Source organism: Anomaloglossus baeobatrachus, chromosome 6, assembly GCF_048569485.1.
Source record: "Anomaloglossus baeobatrachus isolate aAnoBae1 chromosome 6, aAnoBae1.hap1, whole genome shotgun sequence".
In the NCBI taxonomy this organism is placed as follows: domain Eukaryota; kingdom Metazoa; phylum Chordata; class Amphibia; order Anura; family Aromobatidae; genus Anomaloglossus; species Anomaloglossus baeobatrachus.
In genome coordinates, this window is record NC_134358.1 from 103,367,197 (window position 1) to 103,394,774 (window position 27,578).

Below are 27,578 nucleotides of genomic sequence, written 5' to 3' on the forward strand. Positions count from 1 at the left end.
AGTAATTTATAGTGTGTTTCCTGCAAATTAGCAAAAGCACAATTCGTATATGTGTGTTTCAAGGAAGTTTGCCATCGTGTAAGCGAGAATGAGCAATCCAGATCTCTTTCCCAAGCTTTCATATACTGTAATTTAGTCAATTGGAGATCATCATTGAATATTCTGTAAATGTTACTAGTTTTCCAGAAGATCTCATTAGTCGGATTGTGCAAAAGAACATTCAGTAATCTCGGAATCTTGAAGGCAGAAGTTGTTGTATCTGCCAAGAATTCACTTATCCTAACCCAATTAATATTTTCTGTATCAGGCAGATGGTATACCCACTAACTTGGAAGGAGCCCGTACATTCTAGGCTCAACCCAGGTCCTATACTCTATGTGAATCAGAAGAACTAAGGAGGAGATAGACAGGTAAGTTTTCTATTGTATGTGTGTGTCTCTGTGTGTGTCTGTCTGTTGTTTGTCTCTGTATGTGCATGTCTGAGTGTATGTACAGTATATCTCTGTCAGTGCGCGTCTGTCTATACATATGTGTCTGTGTCAATACTCATGTCTTAGACATACAAACGTGTAGACAATCACTGTTCATATCTCTGTCAGTATGCATGTCTCTGTCAGTGTGTATCTGTTTGTATGTATATTTGTCTGTCAGTGTCTGTCTCTGTCAGTGTGCGTCTCTGTTTCACTGTCAGTGTGCATGTCCCTTTCTGTGTGTGTGTGTCTTTCTATGTGTGTATCTGAGTGTGCATCTGTGTCCCTGTCTGTGTGTTTATATGTGTTTCTGTATATGTGTATCTGAGTGTGCGTCTCTGTGTTTCTGTCAGTGTGCATGTCCCTGTCAGTGTATGTATGTCTGTGTATGCATGTCTCTGTGTTTGCATATCTCTGTCTTTGTGTGAGTGTCTCTGTATTCGCATATCTCTGTCTGTGTTCCTTCCTTGTCACTCTGGGTCTGGACCTCGCTAGACAACTAGCCATCCTGGGGTCAGTATGCAATTGTTTACCCAGTGCACACAGTGTTGGCAGTCGGGGTTTTTGATGCACCAGAGATACCTCCTGGTATTTATTTAGTAGAACATTTTAAAAGGGAACCAACTTGGACTTCCTGGAGGCCTTCTGGAAAGTTTTTGATGAGCCGGATCATATCACTTCTGACGCGTCCTCTCTTCTGCAATTACGTCAAGGATTTCAGACTGTGGGTCAGTATGTGGTTCAATTCTGCACGCTCTCCTTAGAACTACGACGGAATATTAAGGAGCTTTTGGGAAGGTCTATCCAGGAGGATTTAGGATAAACTACCAGACCATGATATTCCTGCTATGCTGGAAGATCTGATTTACTTGGTTAACCAGGTCATCACAGGTTCCAGGAAATATCCAAGGAGGTGCTACTTGAAAGGAAACCTATTTGTTTGGCTCATCCCTTCAGAGGTCACCAACTTCCCAGTTTCCGCTCCTGAAATGATGTAGGTTAATTGTATCAAGATGTCTGAGCAACGATGAGAACATCACTGAGCCATGAGTCTATGTTTCTACTGTGGAGGAGCAAAACACTTCACCCAAGCTTGTGCTGTGAGACCGGGAACATCTTGCAATTCTTGCCATAGACCAGTAGGAAGGGCTACCCTTGGGAACAGTCTCAATTTTTCGTTGACTCTGTCTGAGTCCGTATGGTATGGAGAAATTTGGTTCTGTGCTACGGCCCACCTAGATTCCAGATCTGCTGGAAAGTTCATACAACAGGCTATGGTGGATTGATGCCAGATTCCCATCCAACACCTTCAGAATTTCTTGTCAGTGTTGTCTGTCAATGGAGTACTCTTGTCCGAACCCATACACTTCATTTCTGAACCCATGTGCATGCCCTAAGCACGCTCCTGGGGGATCTGTGTGGTGTGCACAGGTTTTCGGAGCAGGAGGCAAGAGGAGAGCACATGGATAGCTGTGGGGAAGAGAGCATGTGGACCCACGGCGGCTTTGAGTGAGCCAGCGTCCCTTTTGGATGGGAGAGACAGGATTGTGCAGGGATGCTAGAGCTACAGTAGCTCCCCTTATGCCCTCTCCTCACCAGCCCTGAATGAAATTTCTTGTCCAGAATGATGTCCTCAAAGTTGATAGGTGAAGAAAAATGACCTGTGGAAGGGGTAGACCAGATGACCATTGTTTGGGAGGCTTTTTCCTGGCCCCTCAATAGAAGACAGAACCAGTTTCCAGAGTAGTCATCTCTGAGGATTCAGGGACAGATTGAGATTTCTCTCTCCTCTTGTCAAAGTCAATAGCAGCAGACCGACAGGCAGGAAGCAGAACTGGATGGCAAGGTGCTGCCATAGAAGGCCTGGATGGATGAGCACTAATCAGACACTTTTTGTGGCAATTCTGCCCCCAACAGAGTACCTCTCCAGATTTCCAGTCCAGATAAGGATTATGAGTACAGAGCCAAGGAAGACCTAGGAGAAGCAGGCAAGACAAGTTTGGAAACACAAGAAAGGAGATCCTTTCCCAATGTGAAGTTCTCATGTGTAGTTCAACAGGTTCACACGTGCACATACTCCCTGTTAAAGAGCCAGTGCACTAATACCCAGACGTGCCTCTGGCTGAGAAATGCTAGGTACTTAAGGTATCCTCCCACTAGGGGAGGTGCCAGAGCAACTTAGTCAGTTAATTTGTTACTGTCTTGCTAGCCAGTTGTCAGGTCACGTTGATCCCATTCCCATTACCTGCACCTGTATCTGTTAACCCAAACCTATCTCCCTACACCTGACATGCTTAAAGGAAGGGGCCAGGACAGGGAGCATTATTAAACAAAGGGGGGCTAGAATGGAGGCCATTATTACAGGAAGGGGCACATGATGGGGGATAGGATTACAGGAAGGGGCCACAACAAAGGACATTATTACATGGAAGGTGAACACATATGTCTTTATAGGATCTGGAATGTTGCAAGGGCCTATTAATCTAACCAAATTGCAAGTGGGGGCACAGGTCCAAATTTTGTATGGGGACCCATTCGACTTTAGATGTTCTGCTGAATGAGTGATAATTTGTTGATCAATGATAGGACTTGCACCAATCCTAAGAATGGGGCACATTAATCCCTGTAAGAATGGAGTAGCAGTGTGCACACCAAACCAGAACTCCATTCTCTCTTTATGGGGCACTGTGATTGACTCTTTCCAGCAGACCCAGAGAGAATGAATGGAGCTGTGATTGAGTGTCTAACCTACCTCACCTTTTTAAAACAGCAATAAAAGTTCCCTGTTGGTTTATAAAAGTTCCTCAATATGCCGATTAGTGCAGGTCCTCATCGATGAGCAAGTTATCACCTGTGGATAGGTGATAACTTTTTTTCACTGGACAAGCTCTTTAAGGAACACTAGATAAAATGGGCCTCTCACATAAAACTGTGGTGTTATCTGGTAAATAGGACTGGGTGTGGATGTGGCCAGTAAAACACATGTAAGTAGAGACCCCACCTGTACCACTTTATCAATCTTCATATTCCTTTTCTAATGTAATTAACTAGTAACAGCTGCTTCGCCTCTCCTGTTACTTCCTCTTTGCTCTCTGCTCCTCCGTCTATACTTGATACTGATATCATACTTATATAATTCTTTGACGAACAGATATGTCACTTCTTTAATTTGTATTTCCTAACACATGGACATCGATTCCAACAACTCATGCAACACCTGTTTGTATACTTTAATCCATACTTATCATAAAGGTTAATTTTTCTTGGATTTCATCATGTGTATTTCTAATATTATATATCTTATTAAAGAGAAGGTGTGTGAAGGAGCAACCCACTTAGCTGTTTTTTCTCTGCCCATGGATTGCTGACATTGCATATGTGTCGCCCAGGGTTATGGGGTACTCAGTATCGGGCGGTGTACTGCTGGGGAAATGTCACTTGGTGGCCATTGCCCGGTCCCGTGCCCTGGGTGCTTTTTAAAAGGGGTATATTTACAAATAAGATTTGAATAAAGTTTATATTGTGACACCACTTGCGGGTTACGGCTAATGAGTGGAGCCGACACTGTACAGTTCTCACTACTGGGTGTTACGGGGGGACCGGCAGATTAGGACCAGGGGTATATATCCCAATCGCCAATCGGGGCCCACCGTGCTCCAGATGGTAATGGAGCTGCTGGCACCCTGTGGGTTAGGCGGAGACTATAGAGCTGGATGGCTCTGAGATAACTCAAGGAACCGGTCACGTGGGTAGGGACACGTCAGACCGGACGACAACCCAGTTAGCGTTTCGGTGGAGCGGACGCTACTCCGACCACGTGTGTAACAACATGTCAGGCCGGATGGTAACCAGTTAGCGTTGACCAAGAAGACCGCTGCGACAGCGCCCTGTCGGCCACGTGTGTAAGACACGTCAGGCCGAGCGGTCCTCCCATTAGCGTTTCTGGCCACCACTCGACTGGCCACGTGTGTAAAAAACACGTCAGACCAGGTAGTCACACCAGTAGCATTTGACTGGGAAGCCGAGGATGATAATAGGGTTCACACACCCAATCCAGGAACACCCTGTTAACTTCACAGGGGTTCTGGGGTGCGCTGTCCGTGCGCGTAGAGGGCACAACCGGACAGGTGGCGCAGCAGGCACACTGTCCGTGTGCGTAGAGGGCACTCTCGGACAGGTGACGCAACAGGTATTCTGTCCGTGTGCGTAGGAGGCACAACTGAACAGGTGACGCAGCAGCCGCAGCCCAGTTAGCGCCACTGGACTGCTCTAGCACAACAGGAACGGTAGCAAGGAAGCACGGCGCCTGACCCTCATGTGCTGAGCCACGAATCTTGGCGTGACAGGCACCGTTTGCCTAGCCCTACCTACCGCTTCCAACAAGGCTTATGCCACCAAGAACTCTAAATGAAGACTGCGCACCTCCATGTTGTCTCCAGCCCCTTTTATAACCTGGGTCCGCCCCAAACCCAGGGTGGAACCACCAAGGTCCAATAGCAGAGTGCCATGCGAGCCAGTCCGGAGTTGCCACGTCATCAGGACACCTGACACCCTCTGCCCTATCAGGGCCTGCCACCTCACGGACATGCTCAGTGAGGACCTTACCGGACCTAGCCTCTGATGCACTAAGTGCCTGAGCATGCTCAGTAGCCTGAGCAACAGGCTTAGAAAGCAGACTATCAGTTTGAGCATGCTCAGGAGGCACATCCCAGAACTTAGACACAGCACGAAGTCCAAGTACCTGTGCAAAGAGGCTGTTAGGGTTAATTGTGGGAGCATGCTCAGTAGCCTGAACTGAGGACTTAGTCTCAGACATAACACAAACAGGCTGAGCATGCTCACTAGGCAAAACACCGGGCTTAGACTCTGGCTGGGGTAAATTGGCGCATGCATGCGCACTAGCCGCCTCTCCACACTTAGACGTGGTGGAAGGAACAGCCAACTGGACGACCCGAGGCACAGCCAAGAACGGCATCCGGCGCCTGGGCGCAACAGGAACCGCAGGAGACTGCTTGCGGCTATGGCGGCGCCGGTTCGTAACACTGGGGCTGGTGTTTAGTGGCAGCCTAGATGTTTGGCCCTCTGCAAGTAGGGCCAGGCCCCAGAGGGATAGATAATGTTGATGGGTGCGGAAAGAAGGTAGGCCACACACGGGGTTGCAGTGTAACTGGTTCCTTTACTCACGATGAGATGTAAACTTGTCACCCGAGGCAGGCTGGTCTTATCCGCAGGTCCCCTTAGTCCCAGTGACCTGGTGGCTTCTTTATCCTGCACCTGTCTTGGTTTGGTGGGTTCCCATGGCTTGGAGTATCTGGGGTTCCCTCCTGGTAGTCTCTCAACTGTAGTCCGTATGATGGTAGCATGAACCATGTGGGGTCGGAATCTCTGGTCCTGTTCCCCAGTTCTCCCGTTGCTACTGTGTCCCGTACTTCAAGGTTAGTGAGGTCCTTGATATTAACCTTACTGTCCAGATTTTATCAGGTCTGCCTGGAGAGTTTGCCTGACCTAGGATTCCATACTCCGTTGGTACTATGGTTCCGGGAGTACTCCCTCGTACTCCACCGGCAACCAAATGCCTGGGCCCTCAGGTTACTGTCACACTCCTTTCAGTGCTTCCACTCTCCTGCCTGACTCTTCACCGATTCCTCACTGACTGTCCACTGTCTGACCCTCCCACCTGGTCGTCTAGTGGACTGGATTGGCTACACCTCTGGGTCCTACCCTAGTCTGTCACCAGTCATTGGGCAATTTGGTGAAACAAGGATTAACTGGAATGTTTTGCTGGTATCGGCACTGATCTTCTGGGTACCCGGGGGGTAGGCCCTGCATCCTGGTGCTGATGCTGTACCTTGTAGCTCCCTGATGGCTTGAGGGGCGCAAATTCCAAAAAGTGATAATTTATGTGTGGTTTATATGTGGTGTTTTTTATATCTCTACCAAGTGTGATGTACAATGTGTGCAGAATTATTAGGCAAATGAGTATTTCGATCACATGATACTTTTTATACATGTTGTCCTACCCCAAGCTGTTTAGGCTTGAGAGCCAACAACCAATTAAGTAGATCAGGTGATGTGCATCTCTGTAATGAGGAGGGGTGTGGTGTAATGACATCAACACCCTATATAAGGAATGCTTAATTATTAGGCAACTTCCTTTCCTTTGGCAAAATGGGTCAGAAGAGAGATTTGACGGGCTCTGAAAAGTCCAAAATTCTGAGATGTCTTGCAGAGGGATGCAGCAGTCTTGAAATTGCCAAGCCTTTGAAGCGTGATCACCAAACAATCAAGCGTTTCATGGCAAATAGCCAACAGGGTCGCAAGAAGCGTGTTGGGCAAAAAAGGAGCAAAATAACTGCCCATGAATTGAGGAAAATCAAGCGTGAAGCTGCCAAGATGCCATTTGCCACCAGTTTGGCCATATTTCAGAGCTGCAATGTTACTGGAGTATCAAAAAGCACAAGGTGTGCCATAGTCAGGGACATAGCCAAGGTAAGGAAGGCTGAAAAACGACCACCTTTGAACAAGAAACATAAGATAAAACGTCAAAACTGGGCCAAGAAATATCTTAAGACTGATTTTTCAAAGGTTTTATGGACTGATGAAATGAGAGTGACTCCAGCAAGGTGGAGGTGGGGTACTGGTATGGGCTGGTATCATCAAAGATGAACTTGTGGGATCTTTTCGGGTTGAGGATGGAGTGAAGCTTAACTCCCAGACCTACTGCCAGTTTCTGGAAGACAACTTCTTCAAGCAGTGATACAGGAAGAAGTCAGTCAGTATCTTTCAAAACCATGCTCTGCGCATGGTCGGAACCGCGGGAGTCTTCTTAGCATGTGTAGTGCACGTCTGAAACCAACAAGCAAGCACTTGGATAACAAGGCTGCAGAAATGGGAAGTACGCACGCGCGGGATCTCAAGGAGCTAACAGTGACTTCGCTTACGTAAATCCATGGTATCACGCCCACAGGGCGTGATGCGACGCCCAGGGAACTAGACTCTCTGCTCATTTATATAGGGAACACGCAAGTTATAAAACTTTTTTTATACATTCATATTACACAATATTACAACACAGGGATGGGTAGGAAGGGGTTTCTAGGCCACACATCACCCTGCTTGTAGGTCAGAACGCATATGGGACCTGACAGGTTCCATTTAACTCCTTCATACATGCATATTGTATCTCACAGTTAACACACTTGTATGTAATCCTCTTACCTGACTTATTTATTTCTAGCTCTGATAACTTTAGAGCCAGGTCACTTGTATTTCCGCTTGAAGAGGAGACAAGTATATCATGTATAGCATTTCTTCTCCCTGTTCTCCCAGAGGCTATGAAATCTGCATATGTAGATTCCACATCAGTCATTGCTACCAAGTATCCACATAGCAGTACCTGCACAAAAAATAACACGTTATGTGACTGTTCAGAAAAAAATCTGCACATTGATTCTGATGTGACTTTTCAAAGTACAACAGTCTTATAAAGTATGAGAGATTTTTATAATAATGATGTCACTGACTGATCCACTTGAGAAAGGTTATTTTTGTCTGCAACACTGATTGCTTTCTACGCAAGGTCCATCAATAACTGATCAGTAAGCATCCATCTCCTGCAAAAGATTTTCTCAACTGACTGAAGGAAACTTAGGCGGGCTTTGCACACTGCGACATCGCAGCCCGATGCTGCGATGCCGAGTGCGATAGTGCCCGCCCCCGTCGCAGCAGCGATATGTGGTGATAGCTGGCGTAGCGAAAATTATCGCTACGCCAGCTTCACACACACACTCACCTGCCGTGCGACGTCCCTGTGGCCGGCGGCCCGCCTCCTTGTTAAGGGGGCGGGTCGTGCGGCGTCACTGTGACGTCACACGGCAGGCGGCCAATCGGAGCGGAGGGGCGGAGATGAGCAGGATGTAAACATCCTGCCCATCTCTTTCCTTCCGCATATCCTACGGAAGCCGCAGTGAGGCCGGTAGGAGATGTTCCTCGCTCCTGCGGCTTCACACACAGCGATGTGTGCTGCCGCAGGAGCGAGGAACAACATCGGACCGTCGCGTCAGCGTAATCATGGATTACGCCGACGCTGCACCGATGATACGATAACGACGCTTTTGCGCTCGTTAATCGTATCATCTAGGCTTTACACACTGCGATGTCGCATGCGATGCCGGAAGTGCGTCATTTTCAATTTGACCCCACCGACATCGCACCTGCGATGTCGCAGTGTGCAAAGCCCGCCTTAGAGCTGCATCACACCAGTAAATGCCCTCCGTTGTCTTCCATCCACAGATCTGTACTTTGGTAACAGACTTATCAGATATTTCAGATCAGACCCATTAACTTGAACAGGACTAAGCAGAAGGTGTGCAGTAATTCCAAGCACAACCAGAAGGAAAAGTTGTACTTGGTATGCAATGAAGAAGGTGTACTTGGTAATCAATCAAGGTAGAGATGAGTGAATCAATTTATTGGACCCTGGTGAAATGGCCATGTCCATATTCCGTGGCAGCCAGACGTCTTGTCTGCCAGCATTCCGAGAGCCTCTTCTGATTTGGTATTGTGATTCTGGCATTGCGAACATTGGCAATAGAATACTGATGTGACCACTGGACCAGGGTTAAGCCTGCTTTACACGTTGCAATTTCGCATACGATTACGTATGCGATTTGCAACGCCCCCATCGTATGTGTGGCACGTTCAATTTGTTGAACGTGCCGCACAAACGATTAACCCCGTCACACGTACTTACCCGTCCATACGACCTCGCTGTAGGCGGCGAACGTCCACTTCCTGGAGTGGGAGGGACGTTCGGCGTCACAGCGACGTCACACGGCAGCCGGCCAATAGAAGCAGAGGGGCGGAGCTAAGCGGGACATAAACATCCCGCCCACCTCCTTCCTTCCGCATTGTGGGCCGGGAGCCGCAGGACGCTGGTAAGATCTGTTCATCGTTCCCGGGGTGTCACACACTGCAATGTGTGCTACCCCGGGTACGATGAACAATCTAACGTGCAATTCTGGAGAAAGGTACGATGTGTATGCGATGAACGTTTTAACGTTCAATCGCAATCGCACGTACCTGTCACACACTGCAATGTACTTACAATGCCGGATGTGCGTCACTTACGACGTGACCCCGCCGACACATTGTAAGATACATTGCAGCGTATAAAGCGGGCTTTAGGCAAATCTGGGGGATGCAGCACCCAATATACTAACATTGTCCCTTCAATCTGCTAATAAATGGGATGTAAGCTGTAAAGGCCCCCATTCAAGTAAGACGTTGGTCAAAAGTTAGATTTAGCTCCAATGCAAATTAAAGTTGGCCAAACCTGCCCCTATCGGTGGTATTGGATGACATTTAATAGCAGTTGATCAAATCAGTTAATCAGATGATTGTGTGTATTAGGACTTAAAGGTTTAATCCAAATAAAACAAATTATCCACTTGATAGGGGATAATTTACTGATTTGTGGGGGTCCAACTGGGAATGGAGTGAAGGAAGAGAATGAACATCTCTGCTGCATTGAGGATAGGGCCCATTCTCTGGATTCCATAGTCATGATCTTGGAATTGTAGATGGGTCCCAGAAGTCGTACCCCAGGAATCAGCAAGTTATTCGCTATACTATGGAAGTAGGGATAGTTTGTTCTTTGGGAATAATCCATTTAGACACCCAAAGATTTGGAATTGATGGCCTATCTTTAACATAAACCATAAATATTGAAGTATCAGAGAATCCAAATCCCACCAAGAGCAATATTTGCATGAGTTTATATGTTCTTTCTGTCTTTGTGTTGGTCTTTGCGTGGGCTTCCTCCAACACCACAAATACATACGAATATGGATTATAGATTGTGAGATCCACTGGGGACAGTGAGTGACAATATCTGCAAAGCACTGCAGTATATGTTGGTCCTATATAAGCACAATAATGATATAACTAATGGGGACACTCTTCATGCACATCACAACTTACAGGCATCTCCCATTAGTATTACCGTATTTTTCGGACTATAAGACGCACCGGACCATAAGACGCACCCTGGTTTTAGAGAAGGAAAATAAAATTTTAAGCAAAAAATGTGGTCATCTGCTGCTGACACTATTATGGGGGTAATATCCCCAAATTCTCTATTAAAGTACCCCATCCTGGTAATGATCCTCCTGCCTTGTGTATATATTTATGTCCCTCATCCTGGTATAGCCCCATCTTGCTATATACTGCATCATGGTATGTGCTCCCATCCTGCTATATATGCCATCATTCTGCTATATGCTCCATCATCCTGCTCATATACCCCCATCATCCTGCTCATATACCCCCATCATCCTGCTCATATACCTCCATCATCCTGCTCATATACTTCCATCATCCTACTCATATACCCCCATCATCCTGCTCATATACCCCCATCATCCTGCTCATATACCCCCATCATCCTGCTATATGCCATCATCCTGTTCATATACCCCCATCATCCTGCTCATATACCCCCATCCTGCGGCACACACAAAAAATAAATAAACGTTTACACTCACCTTTCCTCGTTCCACGCAGCGTCGCTCCTCCTCCTGTCTGTGCCGGCAGTGCTGTGTTGAGCCAGCCACGTTCCCTGCAGCACTGCGGTGTCCTCCAGTCTGCCGGCGCGGCTGTGAAGACACACGTGCGCACAGCGATGACGTCATCGCTGTGAGCACCGCTAGTCTCCAGTCCACACAGCGCGGCCGGCAGACTGGAGGGAGGACATCGCGATGATGCAGGGGAACAGTGAGTACATTGATTCACTGCACCCTGTGCTGATGATGATGCACGGGGGGCAGTGAATACAGTCGAGCATGATCACTCCAGGCTGTAGTTGTCAGGGGTGATCACGGCCGGCTGTTAATTATGCGCGCGTCCCCGCCCATCATCCCGCCCACCTATCAGCCCCGGCTTCAGCGCTGAAAGATGGGCGGGAGGATGGGCGTGCATATGTAATGAGCGGACCCACGTGGTCACGGCAGGCGCTGCTGCCTGCTCGTGCCCCCGATGACCCGCTCCACCGCAGCACCCTCATTCCCCGCAGCCATGCCCTACATTCAGACCATTAGACGCACCCCCCACTTTCCCCCAACATTTGGGGGAAAAAAAGTGTGTCTTATTGTCCGAAAAATACGGTAACTAAATTAAAGGATTGCATTATTGTTCACAAAGCACAGTAAATACATACTTTTTGTTAATATACAGATTAAGTCCTACATGACATTTTTCTTGTACCCTTGTGTCGTTTTCATTTCTATTTTTCTTGGTGCATCCAGCCTCACAAAGCAAAATGGACAATCCTATTCTTGCTTGCTAAAACTACATTTCCCAGGAACACTTGCTTTTTCTCCATGCAGACCCTCACCCCTGCATCTGTATGCTTCTAACAAGTCCTATTCCCCAGAGTTAACATCAAGATAATCTAATATATAAAGCTGAATGTATGTACCGTATGTATGTATGCGTGTGTATATGTACAACCCCTGGCAAAAATTATGGACTCACCTGGCTCTGAGGATGTCCATTCAATTGTTTACTTTTATTTAAAAAAAGCAGATCACAGACATGGCACAATACTAAAGTAATTTCAAATGTCAACTTTCTGGCTTTAAGAAACACTAAAAAAAAAATAAATCAGGAAAGCATAATGTGCTAGCCAGTAACGGTTACTTTTCAAAACCAAACAGGGGGAAAAATTATGGAATCACTCAATTATGAAGAAAAAAAATTATGGAATCACCCTATAAAATTTCATTCCCAAAACTAACACCTGCATCAAATAAGATCTGCTCATTAGGCTATGTGCGCACGTTGCGTAAATATATGCAGTTACGCTGCGCTTTGTAGCGCAGCATAACTGCATGCGTCCTGCGTCCCCTGCACAGTCTATGGAGATTGTGCAGGGGCCGTGCGCACGTGGCGTTTAAGGCTATGTGCCCACGCTACAGGATTTACCGTGGATTTTGCCGCGGATTTACCGCGGATTTGTCGAAAATCTGCAGCAGCAGCACTTCCAAGCCATTTCAATGGCATTTTGGAAATGCTGTGCCCATGCTGCGGATTTTTCCGCGGCGGATTTGCCGCGGATTTTGATCCGGAAAAATCTGCAGCATGTCAATTGTTTGGTGCAGATTTGGTGCGGATTTTTGGCTTTGAATGGGGAAAAAAAAAAAAAAAAAAAAAATCCGCATCAAAATCCGCGGCAAATCCGCGGTAAATCCGCGGCAAATCCGCGGGTGCGGATTTGCCGCGAAAGTCGCGGATTTTCAGGCAAAAAAATCCGCAGGGACATTCTAGCGTGGGCACATAGCCTAAGAGCGCAGCGCTTCGGCAGTGACATGTCACTTCTTTCCTGCGCTTTGCCGGCAGCTCCTGCTCTGTCTATGGGAGGAGCTGCAGGCAGAGCGCATGGAATCGGCTTTCACTACGGACATTTCTGCAGCGATTTAAAGTGCACATGTGCTCTTCAGATCGCTGCAGAAATTTCTGCAGTGACTGTACGCAACGTGCGCACATAGCCTTAGTCTGCATCTAAAAAGGAGTGATCACACCTTGGAGAGCTGTTGCACCAAGTGGACTGACATGAATCATGGCCCAAATTGAAACAAAGGAGAGGATTATCAAACTGTTAAAAGAGGGTAAATCATCATGCAATGTTGCAAAAGATGTTGGTTGTTCACAGTCAGCTCTGTTATGAATCAGGGACCGAGGAGGATCAAAAAAATTCGGAAACCCAACCAGAGTGTCTGGAACCTTAACGGAATGCAGACCTAATCCTGACACACAACTAGAAGTAGCCATGGGATGAGCCTACGATGACCTAGTCGTCTCGACACAGTTGGAGAACTAAATATCCTTACAGATAGAAATATAAGAAAAGCTAATCTGCCTCGGAGCAAGCCCCAAAGATATAGATAGCCCCCCACATGTAAAGACTATGGTGATATAAGAAAACACAATATATAGCCAGAAAACAGATTAGCAAAGATAAGGCCCAAACTATTTTTATAGGAAAAGATAGGAAAGAGTACTGTCTGTAGCCGTAAAAACCCTAAAAAAAAACCCAGCACGTCTAATATAAAAAACCCTGAGACCAAACGGCCTCTCCCCCACTAATCAGCACTCTGATGTTACTGGGATCCAAAACACTAATATAGATGAGGGCAGGGCTGTATTTTGCCTTCGTGCTGCCCTAGGCACTTTAAGTGGTCGCGCCCCTTAGTGACAACGTAAAACTGAGTTTTCGCACTCGACATCTGTTTAAGGCAGATCTACTCTGTAAAACACTTTAAAAAGTATCAATGAGAAATGAAGGGCACTAACTCCCCCCCCCCAATGGGGATCACCACAGGCACATCAAAACATAGCATGAGTATAAAATATTCCCACCACACCGTCCCCACTTATATACTGTGACTGTCACACTGCCCCTAATAAACTACACACTGCCCTCCCTTATAAATTATACCCACCACACCTTCCTCAATTATGAAATATGATCTGTACTGTCCTCACATCATGCTGCCCCCTCCTCACAATGTCCCATGCATGCTGCCCCCTCCTCACAATATCCCATGCATGCTGCCCCCTCCTCACAGTGTCCCATGCATGCTGCCCCTCCTCACAGTGTCCCATGCATGCTGCCCCTCCTCACAATGTCCCATGCATGCTGATCCCTCCTCACAATGTCCCATGCATGCTGCCCCTCCTCACAATGTCCCATGCATGCTTCCCCCTCCTCACAATGTCCCATGCATGCTTCCCCCTCCTCACAATGTCCCATGCATGCTGCCCCCTCCTCACAGTGTCCCATGCATGCTGCCCCTCCTCACAGTGTCCCATGCATGCTGCCCCTCCTCACAATGTCCCATGCATGCTGATCCCTCCTCACAATGTCCCATGCATGCTGCCCCTCCTCACAATGTCCCATGCATGCTGATCCCTCCACACAATGTCCCATGCATGCTGCCCCCTCCTCACAATGTCCCATGCATGCTGCCCCCTCCTCACAATGTCCCATGCATGCTGCCCCCTCCTCACAATGTCCCATGCATGCTGCCCCTCCTCACAGTGTCCCATGCATGCTGCCCCTCCTCACAATGTCCCATGCATGCTGCCCCTCCTCACAGTGTCCCATGCATGCTGCCCCTCCTCACAGTGTCCCATGCATGCTGCCCCTCCTCACAGTGTCCCATGCATGCTGCCCCTCCTCACAGTGTCCCATGCATGCTGCCCCCTCCTCACAATGTCCCATGCATGCTGCCCCTCCTCACAGTGTCCCATGCATGCTGCCCCTCCTCACAGGGTCCCATGCATGCTGCCCCCTCCTCACAATGTCCCATGCATGCTGCCCCCATCCTCACAGTGTCACATGCATGCTGCCCCCTCCTCACAGTGTCCCATGCATGCTGCCCCTCCTCACAATGTCCCATGCATGCTGATCCCTCCTCACAATGTCCCATGCATGCTGCCCCTCCTCACAATGTCCCATGCATGCTGATCCCTCCACACAATGTCCCATGCATAATGCCCCCTCCTCACAATGTCCCATGCATGCTGCCCCCTCCTCACAATGTCCCATGCATGCTGCCCCCTCCTCACAATGTCCCATGCATGCTGCCCCCTCCTCACAATGTCCCATGCATGCTGCCCCTCCTCACAGGGTCCCATGCATGCTGCCCCCTCCTCACATGGTCCCATGCATGCTGCCCCCCTCCTCACAGGGTCCCATGCATGCTGCCCCTCCTCACAATGTCCCATGCATGCTGCCCCCTCCTCACAATGTCCCATGCATGCTGCCCCCTCCTCACAATGTCCCATGCATGCTGCCCCCTCCTCACAGTGTCCCATGCATGCTGCCCCTCTCCATGAGCTCCTAATGCTGCCTTCCTCTTTCCATAATGACACCTCCATGCTGCCCCATTCATCATACTAAGACCACCACACTAGCGCTTATGCTGAGACCCCCCCCCCACACACACACTACCCCCACTCTTGATATTGACTCCCCTACATTGCTCCACTCCATACTGAGCCCACACATGCTGCCCCCTTCTCCATAATGAGCTCCCAATGCTGCCCCCCTCTTATTCTGAGTCCCTACACTCCACCCATCGATTTTGTCATTGCACTAATCCCTCAACCCTTGTCCTCTGTCTCTAGGATTGGCCCCTCTCTCCCATTCCCCAGCAGCAGCCTCTCTCCCCCACCTTCAGCAGCAGCCTCTCCCCCCAGCATCAGCCTCTCTCCCCCCCAGCCTCCCCCAGCCTCTCTCTCCCCCAGCATCAGCCTCTCTCCCCTCCAGCCTCAGCCTCTCTCTCCCCCCCAGCCTCCCCCCCAGCCTCAGCCTCTCTCTCCCCCAGCCTCCCCCCCCCAGCCTCAGCCTCTCTCTCTCCCCCAGCCTCCCCCCCCAGCCTCAGCCTCTCTCTCCCCCCAGCCTCCCCCCCCAAGCCTCAGCCTCTCTCCCCCCCAGCCTCCCCCCCCAGCCTCAGCCACTCTCTCCCCCCAGCCTCCCCCCCCAGCCTCAGCCTCTCTCTCCCCCCAGCCTCCCCCCCCAGCCTCAGCCTCTCTCTCCCCCCCAGCCTCAGCCTCTCTCTCCCCCCAGCCTCCCCCCAGCCTCAGCCTCTCTCTCCCCCCCAGCCTCCCCCCCCAGCCTCAGCCTCTCTCTCCCCCCAGCCTCCCCCCCCAGCCTCAGCCCCTCTCTCCCCCCAGCCTCCCCCCCAGCCTCAGCCTCTCTCTCCCCCCAGCCTCCCCCCCAGCCTCACTCTCCCCCCAGCCTCTCTCTCGCCCCCAGCCTCCCCCCAGCCTCTCTCTCCCCCCAGCCTCCCCCCCAGCCTCTCTCTCCCCCCAGCCTCTCTCTCTCCCCCCAGCCTCCCCCCCCAGCCTCTCTCTCCCCCCAGCCTCCCCCCCAGCCTCTCTCTCCCCCCAGCCTCCCCCCCCAGCCTCTCTCTCCCCCCAGCCTCCCCCCCAGCCTCTCTCTCCCCCAGCCTCCCCCCAGCCTCTCTCTCCCCCCAGCCTCCTCCCCAGCCTCTCTCTCCCCCCAGCCTCAGCCTCTCTCTCCCCCCCAGCCTCTCTCTCCCCCCCAGCCTCCCCCCCCAGCCTCCCCCCCAGCCTCTCTCTCCCCCCAGCCTCCCCCCCAGCCTCTCTCTCCCCCCAGCCTCCCCCCCAGCCTCTCTCTCCCCCCAGCCTCAGCCTCTCTCTCTCTTCCAGCCTCCCCCCCAGCCTCTCTCTCCCCCCAGCCCCCCCCAGCCTCTCTCTCCCCCCAAGCCCCCCCCCAGCCTCTCTCTCCCCCCAGCCCCCCTCCCAGCCTCTCTCTCCCCCCAGCCTCCCCCCAGCCTCTCTCTCCCCCCAGCCTCCCCCCAGCCTCTCTCTCCCCCCAGCCTCCCCCCAGCCTCTCTCTCCCCCCCAGCCTTCCCCCCCAGCCTCTCTCTCCCCCCAGCCTCCCCCCCAGCCTCTCTCTCCCCCCAGCCTCCCCCCCCAGCCTCTCTCTCCCCCCCAGCCTCCCCCCCAGTCTCTTCTCTCCCCCCCCAGCCTCCCCCCCAGCCTCTCTCTCCCCCCAGCCTCCCCCAGCCTCTCTCTCCCCCCAGCCTCCCCCCCAGCCTCCCCCCCAGCCTCCCCCCAGCCTCTCTCTCCCCCCAGCCTCCCCCCTAGCCTCTCTCTCCCCCCAGCCTCTCTCTCCCCCCAGCCTCCCCCCCCAGCCTCTCTCTCCCCCCAGCCTCCCCCTCTCTCTCCCCCCAGCCTCAGCCTCTCTCTCTCTTCCCAGCCTCCCCCCCAGCCTCTCTCTCCCCCCAGCCTCCCCCCAGCCTCTCTCTCCCCCCAGCCTCCCCCCCAGCCTCTCTCTCCCCTCCCCAGCCTCCCCCCCAGCCTCTCTCTCCCCCCCAGCCTCCCCCCAGCCTCTCTCTCCCCCCAGCCTCCCCCCCAGCCTCTCTCTCCCCCCAGCCTCCCCCCCAGCCTCTCTCTCCCCCCAGCCTCCCCCCAGCCTCTCTCTCCCCCCAGCCTCTCTCTCCCCCCAGCCTCCCCCCCAGCCTCTCTCTCCCCCCAGCCTCTCCCCCCAGCCTCTCCCCCAGCCTCTCTCCCCCCAGCCTCTCTCTCCCCCCAGCCTCTCCCCCAGCCTCTCTCTCCCCCCCAGCCTCCCCCCCAGCCTCCCCCCCAGCCTCTCTCCCCCAGCCTCTCTCTCCCCCCAGCCTCTCTCTCCCCCCAGCCTCCCCCCAGCCTCAGCCTCTCTCTCCTCCCAGCCTCCCCCCCAGCCTCAGCCTCTCTCTTCCTCCCAGCCTCCCCCCAGCCTCAGCCTCTCTCTCCTCCCAGCCTCCCCCTCTCTCTCCCCCCAGCCTCAGCCTCTCTCTCTTCCCAGCCTCCCCCCCAGCCTCAGCCTCTCTCTCTTCCCAGCCTCCCCCCAGCCTCTCTCTTTTCCCAGCCTCCCCCCAGCTTCTCTCTCCCCCAGCCTCCCCCCAGCCTCTCTCTCCCCCCAGCCTCCCCCCCAGCCTCTCTCTCCCCCCAGCCTCCCCCCAGCCTCTCTCTCCCCCCAGCCTCCCCCCCAGCCTCCCCCTCTCTCTCCCCCCAGCCTCAGCCTCTCTCTCTCTTCCCCAGCCTCCCCCCAGCCTCTCTCTCCCCCCAGCCTCCCCCCCAGCCTCTCTCTCCCCCCAGCCTCCCCCCAGCCTCTCTCTCTCCCCCAGCCTCCCCCCCAGCCTCTCTCTCCCCCCAGCCTCCCCCCCAGCCTCTCTCTCCCCCCCAGCCTCTCTCTCCCCCCAGCCTCCCCCCCAGCCTCTCTCTCCCCCCAGCCTCTCTCTCCCCCCAGCCTCTCCCCCAGCCTCTCTCCCCCCCAGCCTCTCTCTCCCCCCAGCCTCTCCCCCAGCCTCTCTCTCCCCCCAGCCTCCCCCCCCAGCCTCTCTCTCCCCCCAGCCTCCCCCCCCAGCCTCTCTCCCCCAGCCTCTCTCTCCCCCCAGCCTCCCCCCCAGCCTCTCTCCCCCAGCCTCTCTCTCCCCCCAGCCTCCCCCCCAGCCTCTCTCTCCCCCCAGCCTCCCCCCCCAGCCTCAGCCTCTCTCTCCTCCCAGCCTCCCCCCAGCCTCAGCCTCTCTCTCCTCCCAGCCTCCCCCCCAGCCTCAGCCTCTCTCTCCTCCCAGCCTCCCCCTCCTCTCTCCCCCCAGCCTCAGCCTCTCTCTCTTCCCAGCCTCAGCCTCTCTCTCTTCCCAGCCTCCCCCCAGCCTCTCTCTTTTCCCAGCCTCCCCCCAGCCTCTCTCTTTTCCCAGCCTCCCCCCAGCCTCTCTCTTTTCCCAGCCAAAAAGAGGCATCGCAACGATCATCAACTAACCTGTAAGGTGCCCATACATTCTAGGCTCTGCCTTATGCATACCTGCTCCGGTGCCTGCTGCCCTGCTCTGCTGATTATCCTCTTCTGGCTGGCTCCGGCTCCAGTCGCGTCCTCCTCCGCAGCGTGTGTCGTCTGCAGCATTGGACGCTGCAGCACGGGGCAGTGAGCTGATTGGCGCGCCCGCGCGCCCTCTGACCCGGAAGTGCAGGCGCTGGAACTTCCGGGGTTAATCAGTTCACTATCAAGAGACAGAGGTGCGCCTTTCCTCCCTCTCACCCCCCCCCCCCCTCGAGAACACAGCGAAGTGCAACGGAGGGAGGGGCGGGGGAGCGGGGATGTAAAAAAAAAAAAAAAAAATTATAAAAATTTTTTTTTTTTTTTTTTGCTGCCAGAAAGTGCCGCCCCCCCCGCAACGTGCCGCCCTAGGCACCGGACCACGGGTGCCTAGTGGCAAATACGGCCCTGGATGAGGGACTGAATTAATACCAAGCATGACAAAATACAATACATTTCAGAATCATGGAGCTAAGTATACAGACACTCTCATCAGGGAAAGATCCAATTCCACAGGAACGCCACACAGGCAAAAATAGGAATCAAGCATTAGTATCAAAGCAGAAAAAACAACAAGAAAGTGGAAAAAAAGCAGAGGTACAAGACCAACTTATCTGAGAGGAGTTCTGGTAGAGAGCGAGGCTGAATTCAGAATGTCCTTAACACACAGGATATCTATTGAGCACCGCCAAGTAACAGGAGAAAACTACTCAGCTATATACCCCAATCTGAGAGACCTGATTGCCATTCCTCTACAGGTGTGAGGCTTTCATTTCACAAATCAACAGCACCGCCATCACTGACCACAAGAGGGAGCCCCGAACTGGAAAATGTATTCACAACACAGCTGTGTCTAAAATCTGGACCAAATACAAACAACATAGGAAGGTTAAAGGCAAACGTACTGGTAGACCAAACATACTGGTAGACCAAGGAAGACATCAAAGCATCAAGACAGGAAACTTGAAACAATATGTTTCCAAAACAGGAAAGGCACAACAAAACAAATGAACCAATGGGAGGAAATTGGAGTCAATGTCTGTGACCGAACTGTAAGAAACCGCCTAAAGGAAATGGGATTTAAATACAGAAAAGCTAAACAATAAAAAAATGACTGCCTGAAGAGAACATGTAAATTTCCAGTCATTGATAATATAGGGCTGCATGTCAGGTAAAGGCACTGGGGAGATGGCTGTAATTACATCTTCAATAAATGCCCAAGTTTATATTGAAATTTTGGACACTTTTCTTATCCCATCATTTCAAAGGATGTTTGGGGATGATGAAATCATTTATCAAGATGATAATGCATCCTGCCATAGAGCAAAAACTGTGAAAACATTCCTTAAAAGAAAACACATAAGGTCAATGTCATGGCGTGCAAATAGTCCGGATCTCAATCCAATTGAAAATCTTTGGGGGAAGTTAAAGAAAATGGTCCATGACAAGGCTCCTACCTGCAAAGCTGATCTCGGCAACAGCAATCAGAGAATATTGGAGCCAGATTGATGAAGAGTACTGTTTGTCACTCATTAAGTCCATGCCTCACAGACTGCAAGCTGTTACTGAAGCCAGAGGTGGTGTAGCAAAATACTAGTGATGTATTGGAGTGTTCTTTTGTTTGTTTTTCATGATTCCATAATTTTTTCCTCATAATTGATTCCAGAATTTCCCCCCCTGTATTGTCTTGAAAAGTAACCGTTACTGGCTAGCGCATTATGTTTTCATGATTTTTTTAGTGTTTCTTAAAGCCAAAAAGTTGACATTTGAAATGACTTTAGTTTTGTGCCATTTCTGTGATCTGCTGTTTTTAAACAAAAGTAAATAACTGAATGAACATCCTCAGAGCCAGGTGATTCCATAATTTTTGCCAGGGGTTTTATGTCCACTAAAGGAATCTGCATCATTGAATTTACAATCGCAAAATTTTGCACAGACGCCTCATGTGACTCAGGGAAGTCATAGACTATGTTTTGACAAGAAAATTTAACCCCGCCCCTTTACAGTTACTCTCCAAAAAACATGCCTCCATTAAAGTGAATGGAGCTGCGAGCTACAAGCTATTAATAGGAGCTATGATTGGTTGCTATAGGAACAAATGACATTTATAGTATACGAAGCTTATGTGTGAGGTAATATGATGTCGGTGGAGAGACAGACAGACACAGACTGAGAGACAGACAGACAGGCACAGACAGAGAAAGAGGCACACAGGGAAAGAGACAGAGACAAACAGAGACAGATAGGAAAAAAAATGCCAGACAGACAGACAGAAAGAGAGAGACAGAAAAACACAAGAAAAGAGACAGACAGAGGCAGACAGGGAAAGAGACAGAGAGAGACAGACAAGGAAAGAGACAGAGAGACAGACAAAGACAGACGGGGAAAGAGACAGACAGGGAAAGAGACAGACAGAGAGTCAAAGACAGACAGGAAAAGAGAGAGAGACAGACAAAGACAGACGGGGAAAGAGACAGACAGGGAAAGATACAGATGGGGAAAGAGACAGACGGGGAAAGAGACAGACGGGGAAAGAGACAGACGGGGAAAGAGACAGACGGGGAAAGAGACAGACGGGGAAAGAGACAGACGGGGAAAGAGACAGACCTAGAAAGAGAAAAACAGCAAAAGAGACAGACAGAGAGGCAGACAAAGACAGACAGGGAAAGACGGGGAAAGAGACAGACAGGGAAAGAAACAGACGGGGAAAGAGACAGACCTGGAAACAGACAGACATGGAAAGAGACAGACAGGGAAAGAGACATAAAGGGAAAGAGACAGACAGAGAAACAGACAAATACAGACAGGGAAAGATGGGGAAAGAGACAGAAATGGAAAGAGACAGATAAGCAAAGAGACACACCTGAAAAGAGACACACCTGGAAAGAGATAGACAGGGAAAGAGACAGATAGCAAAAGAGACAGACAGCAAAAGAGACAGACAGAGAGACAGACAGGGCAATATGGGGAAAGAGACAGATGAGGAAAGACAGACGGGGAAAGAGACAGACAGATACAAAGATAGAGAGAGACAGACAGAAAGAGGGAGAGAGACAGACACAGAGATATAGAGAGAGACAGACAGACACAGAGATAGAGACAGACAGACACAGAGATAGAGAGAGACAGACAGACACAGATAGAGACAGACAGACACAGAGACACCAAGATAGAGAGAGACAGAGAGACTGATACAGAGACAGACAGAGAGATAGACACAGACAGACACACAGATACAGACAGGGAAAGAGACAGAAGGAGAGACAGACAGACAGACAGAGACTGGGAGAGAGACAGATAGACAGTTACTATCCCGGGCAACGGGTATAGAATTCACTTAAAGGTAACCTGTTAGGTGCAATATGCACCCAGGACCACAAGCAGTTGTGGGTGCATATTACTAGTCCCTGCCTAACTGTCCCTGTATACACTAGCATAGAAAAAGAGATCTTTAGAAAAAGTATTTCTAAACTTCTTATATCATATGCTAATGAGCAAGGAGACTAGTTGCAAGGGCGTTGCTTCCCTTGCTAGTCGGCCCCATTAGCATGTTAATACACCCCTGTGGGTGTGCTAACATGCTAATGAATGCGCAGCATCAGAGGATGATCTCACTCACCTCTCTGCTGCAATCGCCGCCCGATGCTGGATTTCCACTGAGTGCGTATGATCCCGGACTTCCGGTCATGCACACTACTTCAGTTTGAAGCTAGGACGCATACACCCGGCTTCATAGTGCGCATAACCGAAACACCGGAGTCATGCGCACTGAGCCGAAATCCAGCATTGGGCGGTGATGGCAACTGAGACACTGCACATTCATTAGCATGATAGCAAGCCTACAGGGGCAAAATAACATGCAAATGCAATGCCCTGGCCTCATTAGCATATCATAAAAGATGTTTAGAAATACTTTTTCTAAAGATCCCTTTATCTGTGTGTGGCACCCCTGAGGCTTCAGTCGCCACAAAGTAATGCATCTGTCTTAATGTGTAATGCTTATCCCGGGTAAGAGGAGGTTAACCGCTGGTTCTTGGAGCTTACACAATACACTTACATAAACACCCAGTTAGTGAGCCAGCAATTACATTATTCAGGAAGCCAGGCTTGGAAATTTCCGGGCAGGATGAGTCATCAAAAAGGTGGGGGCTGCCTGGGAAGTGAGCAAACACACTTAGTTTCACTTTAGAAGGAGTTTTACCTCAGAACAGTTTGGATGCAGGAGAGAGAACATCAGGAGACAGAGAAGAGCAAGGCCTCAGGGGGATTGCTACGGCTCCCCCCAGAGAGGCGCACCGGGTGCCAGGTAGACAGAGAGAGAAGCAGGAGACGACCGAGTGGAGCTGTGAGACAGAGAAGCAACTCAGTTGCCAGAGGGTGAGCCCCAACAGCCCCTTCGGGACTGTTGCCAGTCAGGGTTCAGAGCCTTCGGTTAGGGGAACCTTCATCAACTCTAACAAATCTGCAGGGAAAGGGGATTTCAAATCCCATTGCCCACCACCAAAAAGTCCCGGTGCACAGCAGCAGAGACAGGAGCCATGGCCATGGTCGGGTCCATAACAAGTGTCGCTCAGCCTGCGTACAGGAAGACAACTAAAGCCAAGGACACTGGGGTCCCCAAATAGCTTCACGCTACGGGGATCCACACTACAAGGCGCAAGGAGGAAGGTCTCACACGTTTCACAACCCCGGTGGTGACATCTGCTTCATCCGGGATCGGCTGTGGCCCATCACGGCAATGATCGGTACTCTGCGGGCGCATCACACGAACTATGAGTAAAACATCTGGAACCACAACCTCTGTATGAGATTGTGATTTGCCGGCGCCGCCGCCCTGCGCTTCGGTGCTAACGGCCCTTCTGCCGTCACCACTGTCCTCGATCCACCTGTGGAGAGCTGGACTATCTGGGCTGCGGTAACATCAGCCCCGGAGGAGAGTGACATTTCGCAGCGGCGGCTAATCCCTGGCCGCACACCACGGGTGGCGCTGCAAAGCAAACCCTCATCCCCCCTTTTGACTCTCTCTTTGCCTGTAGCCGACGTGGCACAGAGCCGGATCAGGCCATTCACAGCAACCCCACAAAACCACTGGCCCGGTGATGAATTATGCCCTGCAGGTCCCGTGGGGTGCTACATATGCTAGTGTATGCAGGGACAGTTAGGCAGGGATTAGCAATATACATCCAGAACTACTCGTGGTTCTGGGTGCATATTGGACCTGACAGGTTCCCTTTAATAGTTCTGTGCACACTCTGCCACCGTATAGTACCCTGCCTGATCCATTAATCGCCTGCCATCCAGTAGTGTGGATTTGACATCATTAGCGAGTTCTAGTAGAGCTCAACTTACCTGTGCTCCTCTGCAGTGTACAGCTGTGTTTAGTGCCTGCTGTTGTACTTTATTGAGGCATAATTTAGAAGATACCCCTCTGTCATATACATCAGTAGAGCAACATTTGCAGTTTCACATCACTTGACAACAAGTAGACAACCAAACACAGCTCAACTATTCTAAGCACCTCTGTACAGAACCCCATCCTGCACTAAATCTCTCCTCTCAGCCCCTCTATACAAAGCTTCATCCTGCTGGTAAATCTCTTCTCTCAGCCCCTTTACACAGAGCCACATCATAAAGTATATCAATCTTCTCGGTCCCTGTAAAGAGAGCCTCCTTCTGAACTACAGTATATCTCTCCTCTGAACTTCCAGTATACATTCCATTCTAATGCACATCTAGTACATCTTTCCTCACTGCCCCTTGTATACAACCCATCCTGATGTACATAATTCCTCTCAGATTTCTATAATTAGCCCCATCCGGTAGTATATCTCTCCACTCAGTCCCCTGTATATAATCATTTCTGCAGTATATCTCTCCTCTCAGGCCACCATACACAGCCCATCCTGCAGTACAGCAATCTTCTTAGTAGCACACTGCTGATTCTAATGTGTAGTCATTCACTGATAACGTCATTCATTAACCCCTTCAGCCCCCAGCCTGTTTTCACCTTAAAGACCCGGCCATTTTTTGCAATTTTGACCAGTGTCACTTTGACAGGTTATAACTCTGGAACACTTCAACGGATCCTGGCGATTCTGAGATTGTTTTTTCGTGACATATTGTACTTCATGTCAGTGGTAAATTTAGGGCCGATACTTTTTGCGTTTATTTGTGAAAATTTCGGAAATTTGGCGAAAATTTTGAAAATTTTGCAATTTTCAAAATTTGAAATTTTATGCCCATAAATCTGATAGATATGTCACACAAAAAAGTTACTAAATAACATTTCCCACATGTCTACTTTACACCAGCGCAATTTTTGAAAAAAAAAAAAAAATTCCGTTAGGAAGTTAGAAGGGTTCAAAGTTCATCACCAATTTCTCATTTTTCCAACAAAATTTACAAAAAAAAATTTTTTAGGTACCACATCACATTTGGAGTGATTTGAGAAACCTAGGCGACAGAAAATACCCAAAAGTGACCCAATTCTAAAATCTGCACCCCTCACTCTGCTCAAAACCACATCCAAGAAGTTTATTAACCCTTTAGGAGCTTCACAGCAACCAAAGCAATGTAGATGAAAAAATGAAAATTTTACTTTTTTAACACAAAAATGTTACTTTAGCCATAAAAATTAGTATTTTCACAAGGGTATCAGGAAAAATGCATCATAAAATGTATCGTGCATTTTCTCCTGAGTACGCAGATACCCCATATGTGGTGGAAATCAAATGTTTGGGCACACAGCAGGACTCGGAAGGCAAGGAGCGCCATTTGAATTTTTGAGTGCAAAATTAGCTGCACTCATTAGCGGACGCCATGTCGGGTTTGAAGACTCCCCGAGGTGCCTAAACAATGGAGCTCCCCCATAAGTGACCTCATTTTGGAAACTAGAGCCCTCAAATATTTTTTCTAGATGTTTGATGTGCACTTTGAACCCCTGGTGGCTTCACAGAAATTTATAACGTTGAGCCGTGAAAAGAAAAAAATTTTTTTTTACCACAAAACTGTTGCTTCAACTAGGTAGCTTTTTTTATCACAAGGGTATCAGGAAAAAATGCACCATAAAATGTTGTGCATTTTCTCCTGAGTACGCAGATACCCCATATGTGGTGGAAATCAAATGTTTGGGCACACAGCAGGACTCGGAAGGCAAGGAGCGCCATTTGAATTTTTGAGTGCAAAATTAGCTGCACTCATTAGCGGACGCCATGTCGGGTTTGAAGACTCCCCGAGGTGCCTAAACAATGGAGCTCCCCCATAAGTGACCCCATTTTGGAAACTAGAGCCCTCAAATATTTTTTCTAGATGTTTTATGTGCACTTTGAACCCCTGGGGGCTTCACAGAAGTTTATAACGTTGAGCCGTGAAAAGAAAAAAATTTTTTTTTACCACAAAACTGTTGCTTCAACCAGGTAGCTTTTTTTATCACAAGGGTATCAGGAAAAAAATGCACCATAAAATGTATTGTGCATTTTCTCCTGAGTATGCAGATACCCCATATGTGGTGGAAATCAAATGTTTGGGCGCACGGCAGGACTCGGAAGGCAAGGAGCGCCATTTCACAGCAAAATTGGTTGGAATTATTAGCGGACGCTATGTTGCGTTTGGAGACCCCCTGAAGTGCCTAAACAATGGAGCTCCCCCACAATTGACCCCATTTTGGAAACTAGACCCCTCATGGAATTTATCTAGCTGTTTAGGGAGCACTTTGAACCCCTGGAGGCTTCACAAACGTTTGTAATGTTGAGCCGTGAAAATATTTTATTTTTTTTACCACAAAATTGTTTTTTCAAACAGGTAGCTTTTTTTCCACAAGGGTATCAGGAAAAAATGCACCATAAAATGTATTGTGCAATTTCTCCTGAGTACGACGATACCTCATATGTGGTGGAAATCAATTGTTTGGGCGTACGGCGGGGCTCAGAAGAGAAGGAGCGCCATTTCACAGTAAAATTGATTGGAATTATTAGCAGACGCCATGTTTCATTTGGAGACCCCCTGAGGTGCCTAAACAATGGAGCTCCCCCACATGTGATCCCATTTTGGAAACTAGACCCCCCCCCCATACAAAAAAAATTAGTTTGGCGAAATAAAAAATACAGACATCAGTAGAAAAAAAAAAAAAAAAAAATGAGCGCCTGCCAAGACCAGTGCCAAACGTGAGAGCAATGCACGAGTCTCGCATCGCATCATCCACTGCAGTCTGGAAGCGAGCAACTGCGCTGGATAATGCGATGCGAGAGGGCGGGGCGGCAGATGAGAAAGGGCGCAGCGGATGGAAGATGGGAAAGGGCGCAGCGGATGGAGGAGCGGCAGAGGATGGGAAAGGGCGCAGCGGATGGATGATGGGAAATGGCGCAGCGGATGGATGGGAAATGGCGCAGCGGATGGAGGAGCGGCAGAGGATGGGGGGGGGGTGAGATGGGGATACCTACCTTACAGGATGGATCTAGGCAGCAGGATCACAGCAGACAGAAGAGGCAGCAGATGAAGGAGGCAACAGATCGAGGAGGGTGAGAGGGGGCAGAGTCTGATGGGAGAGAGAGATGGCACATGTAGGGGAAGGGAGGGGGGCTTGCAGCACATGTAGGGGGAGGGAGGGGGGCTTGCAGCACATGTAGGGGAAGGGAGGGGGGCTTGCAGCACATGTAGGGGGAGGGAGGGGGGCTTGCAGCACATGTAGGGGGAGGGAGGGGGGCTTGCAGCACATGTAGGGG

General features: G+C 50.2%; 1 protein-coding gene across 2 annotated transcripts in view; it reads right to left on the bottom strand.

Annotated features, from left to right (window-relative positions):
- PKIA (cAMP-dependent protein kinase inhibitor alpha) overlaps window positions 1-27,578 on the bottom strand; it is an 86,009-nt gene that overhangs the window by 9,563 nt on the left and 48,868 nt on the right. For both annotated transcript variants that reach the window (XM_075353155.1, XM_075353154.1), the window contains exon 2: window positions 7,689-7,866. In XM_075353155.1, the coding sequence (XP_075209270.1) occupies window positions 7,689-7,839 (151 nt within the window). In that variant the 5' untranslated portion in view covers window positions 7,840-7,866. The remainder of the gene's footprint in view (window positions 1-7,688; window positions 7,867-27,578) is intronic.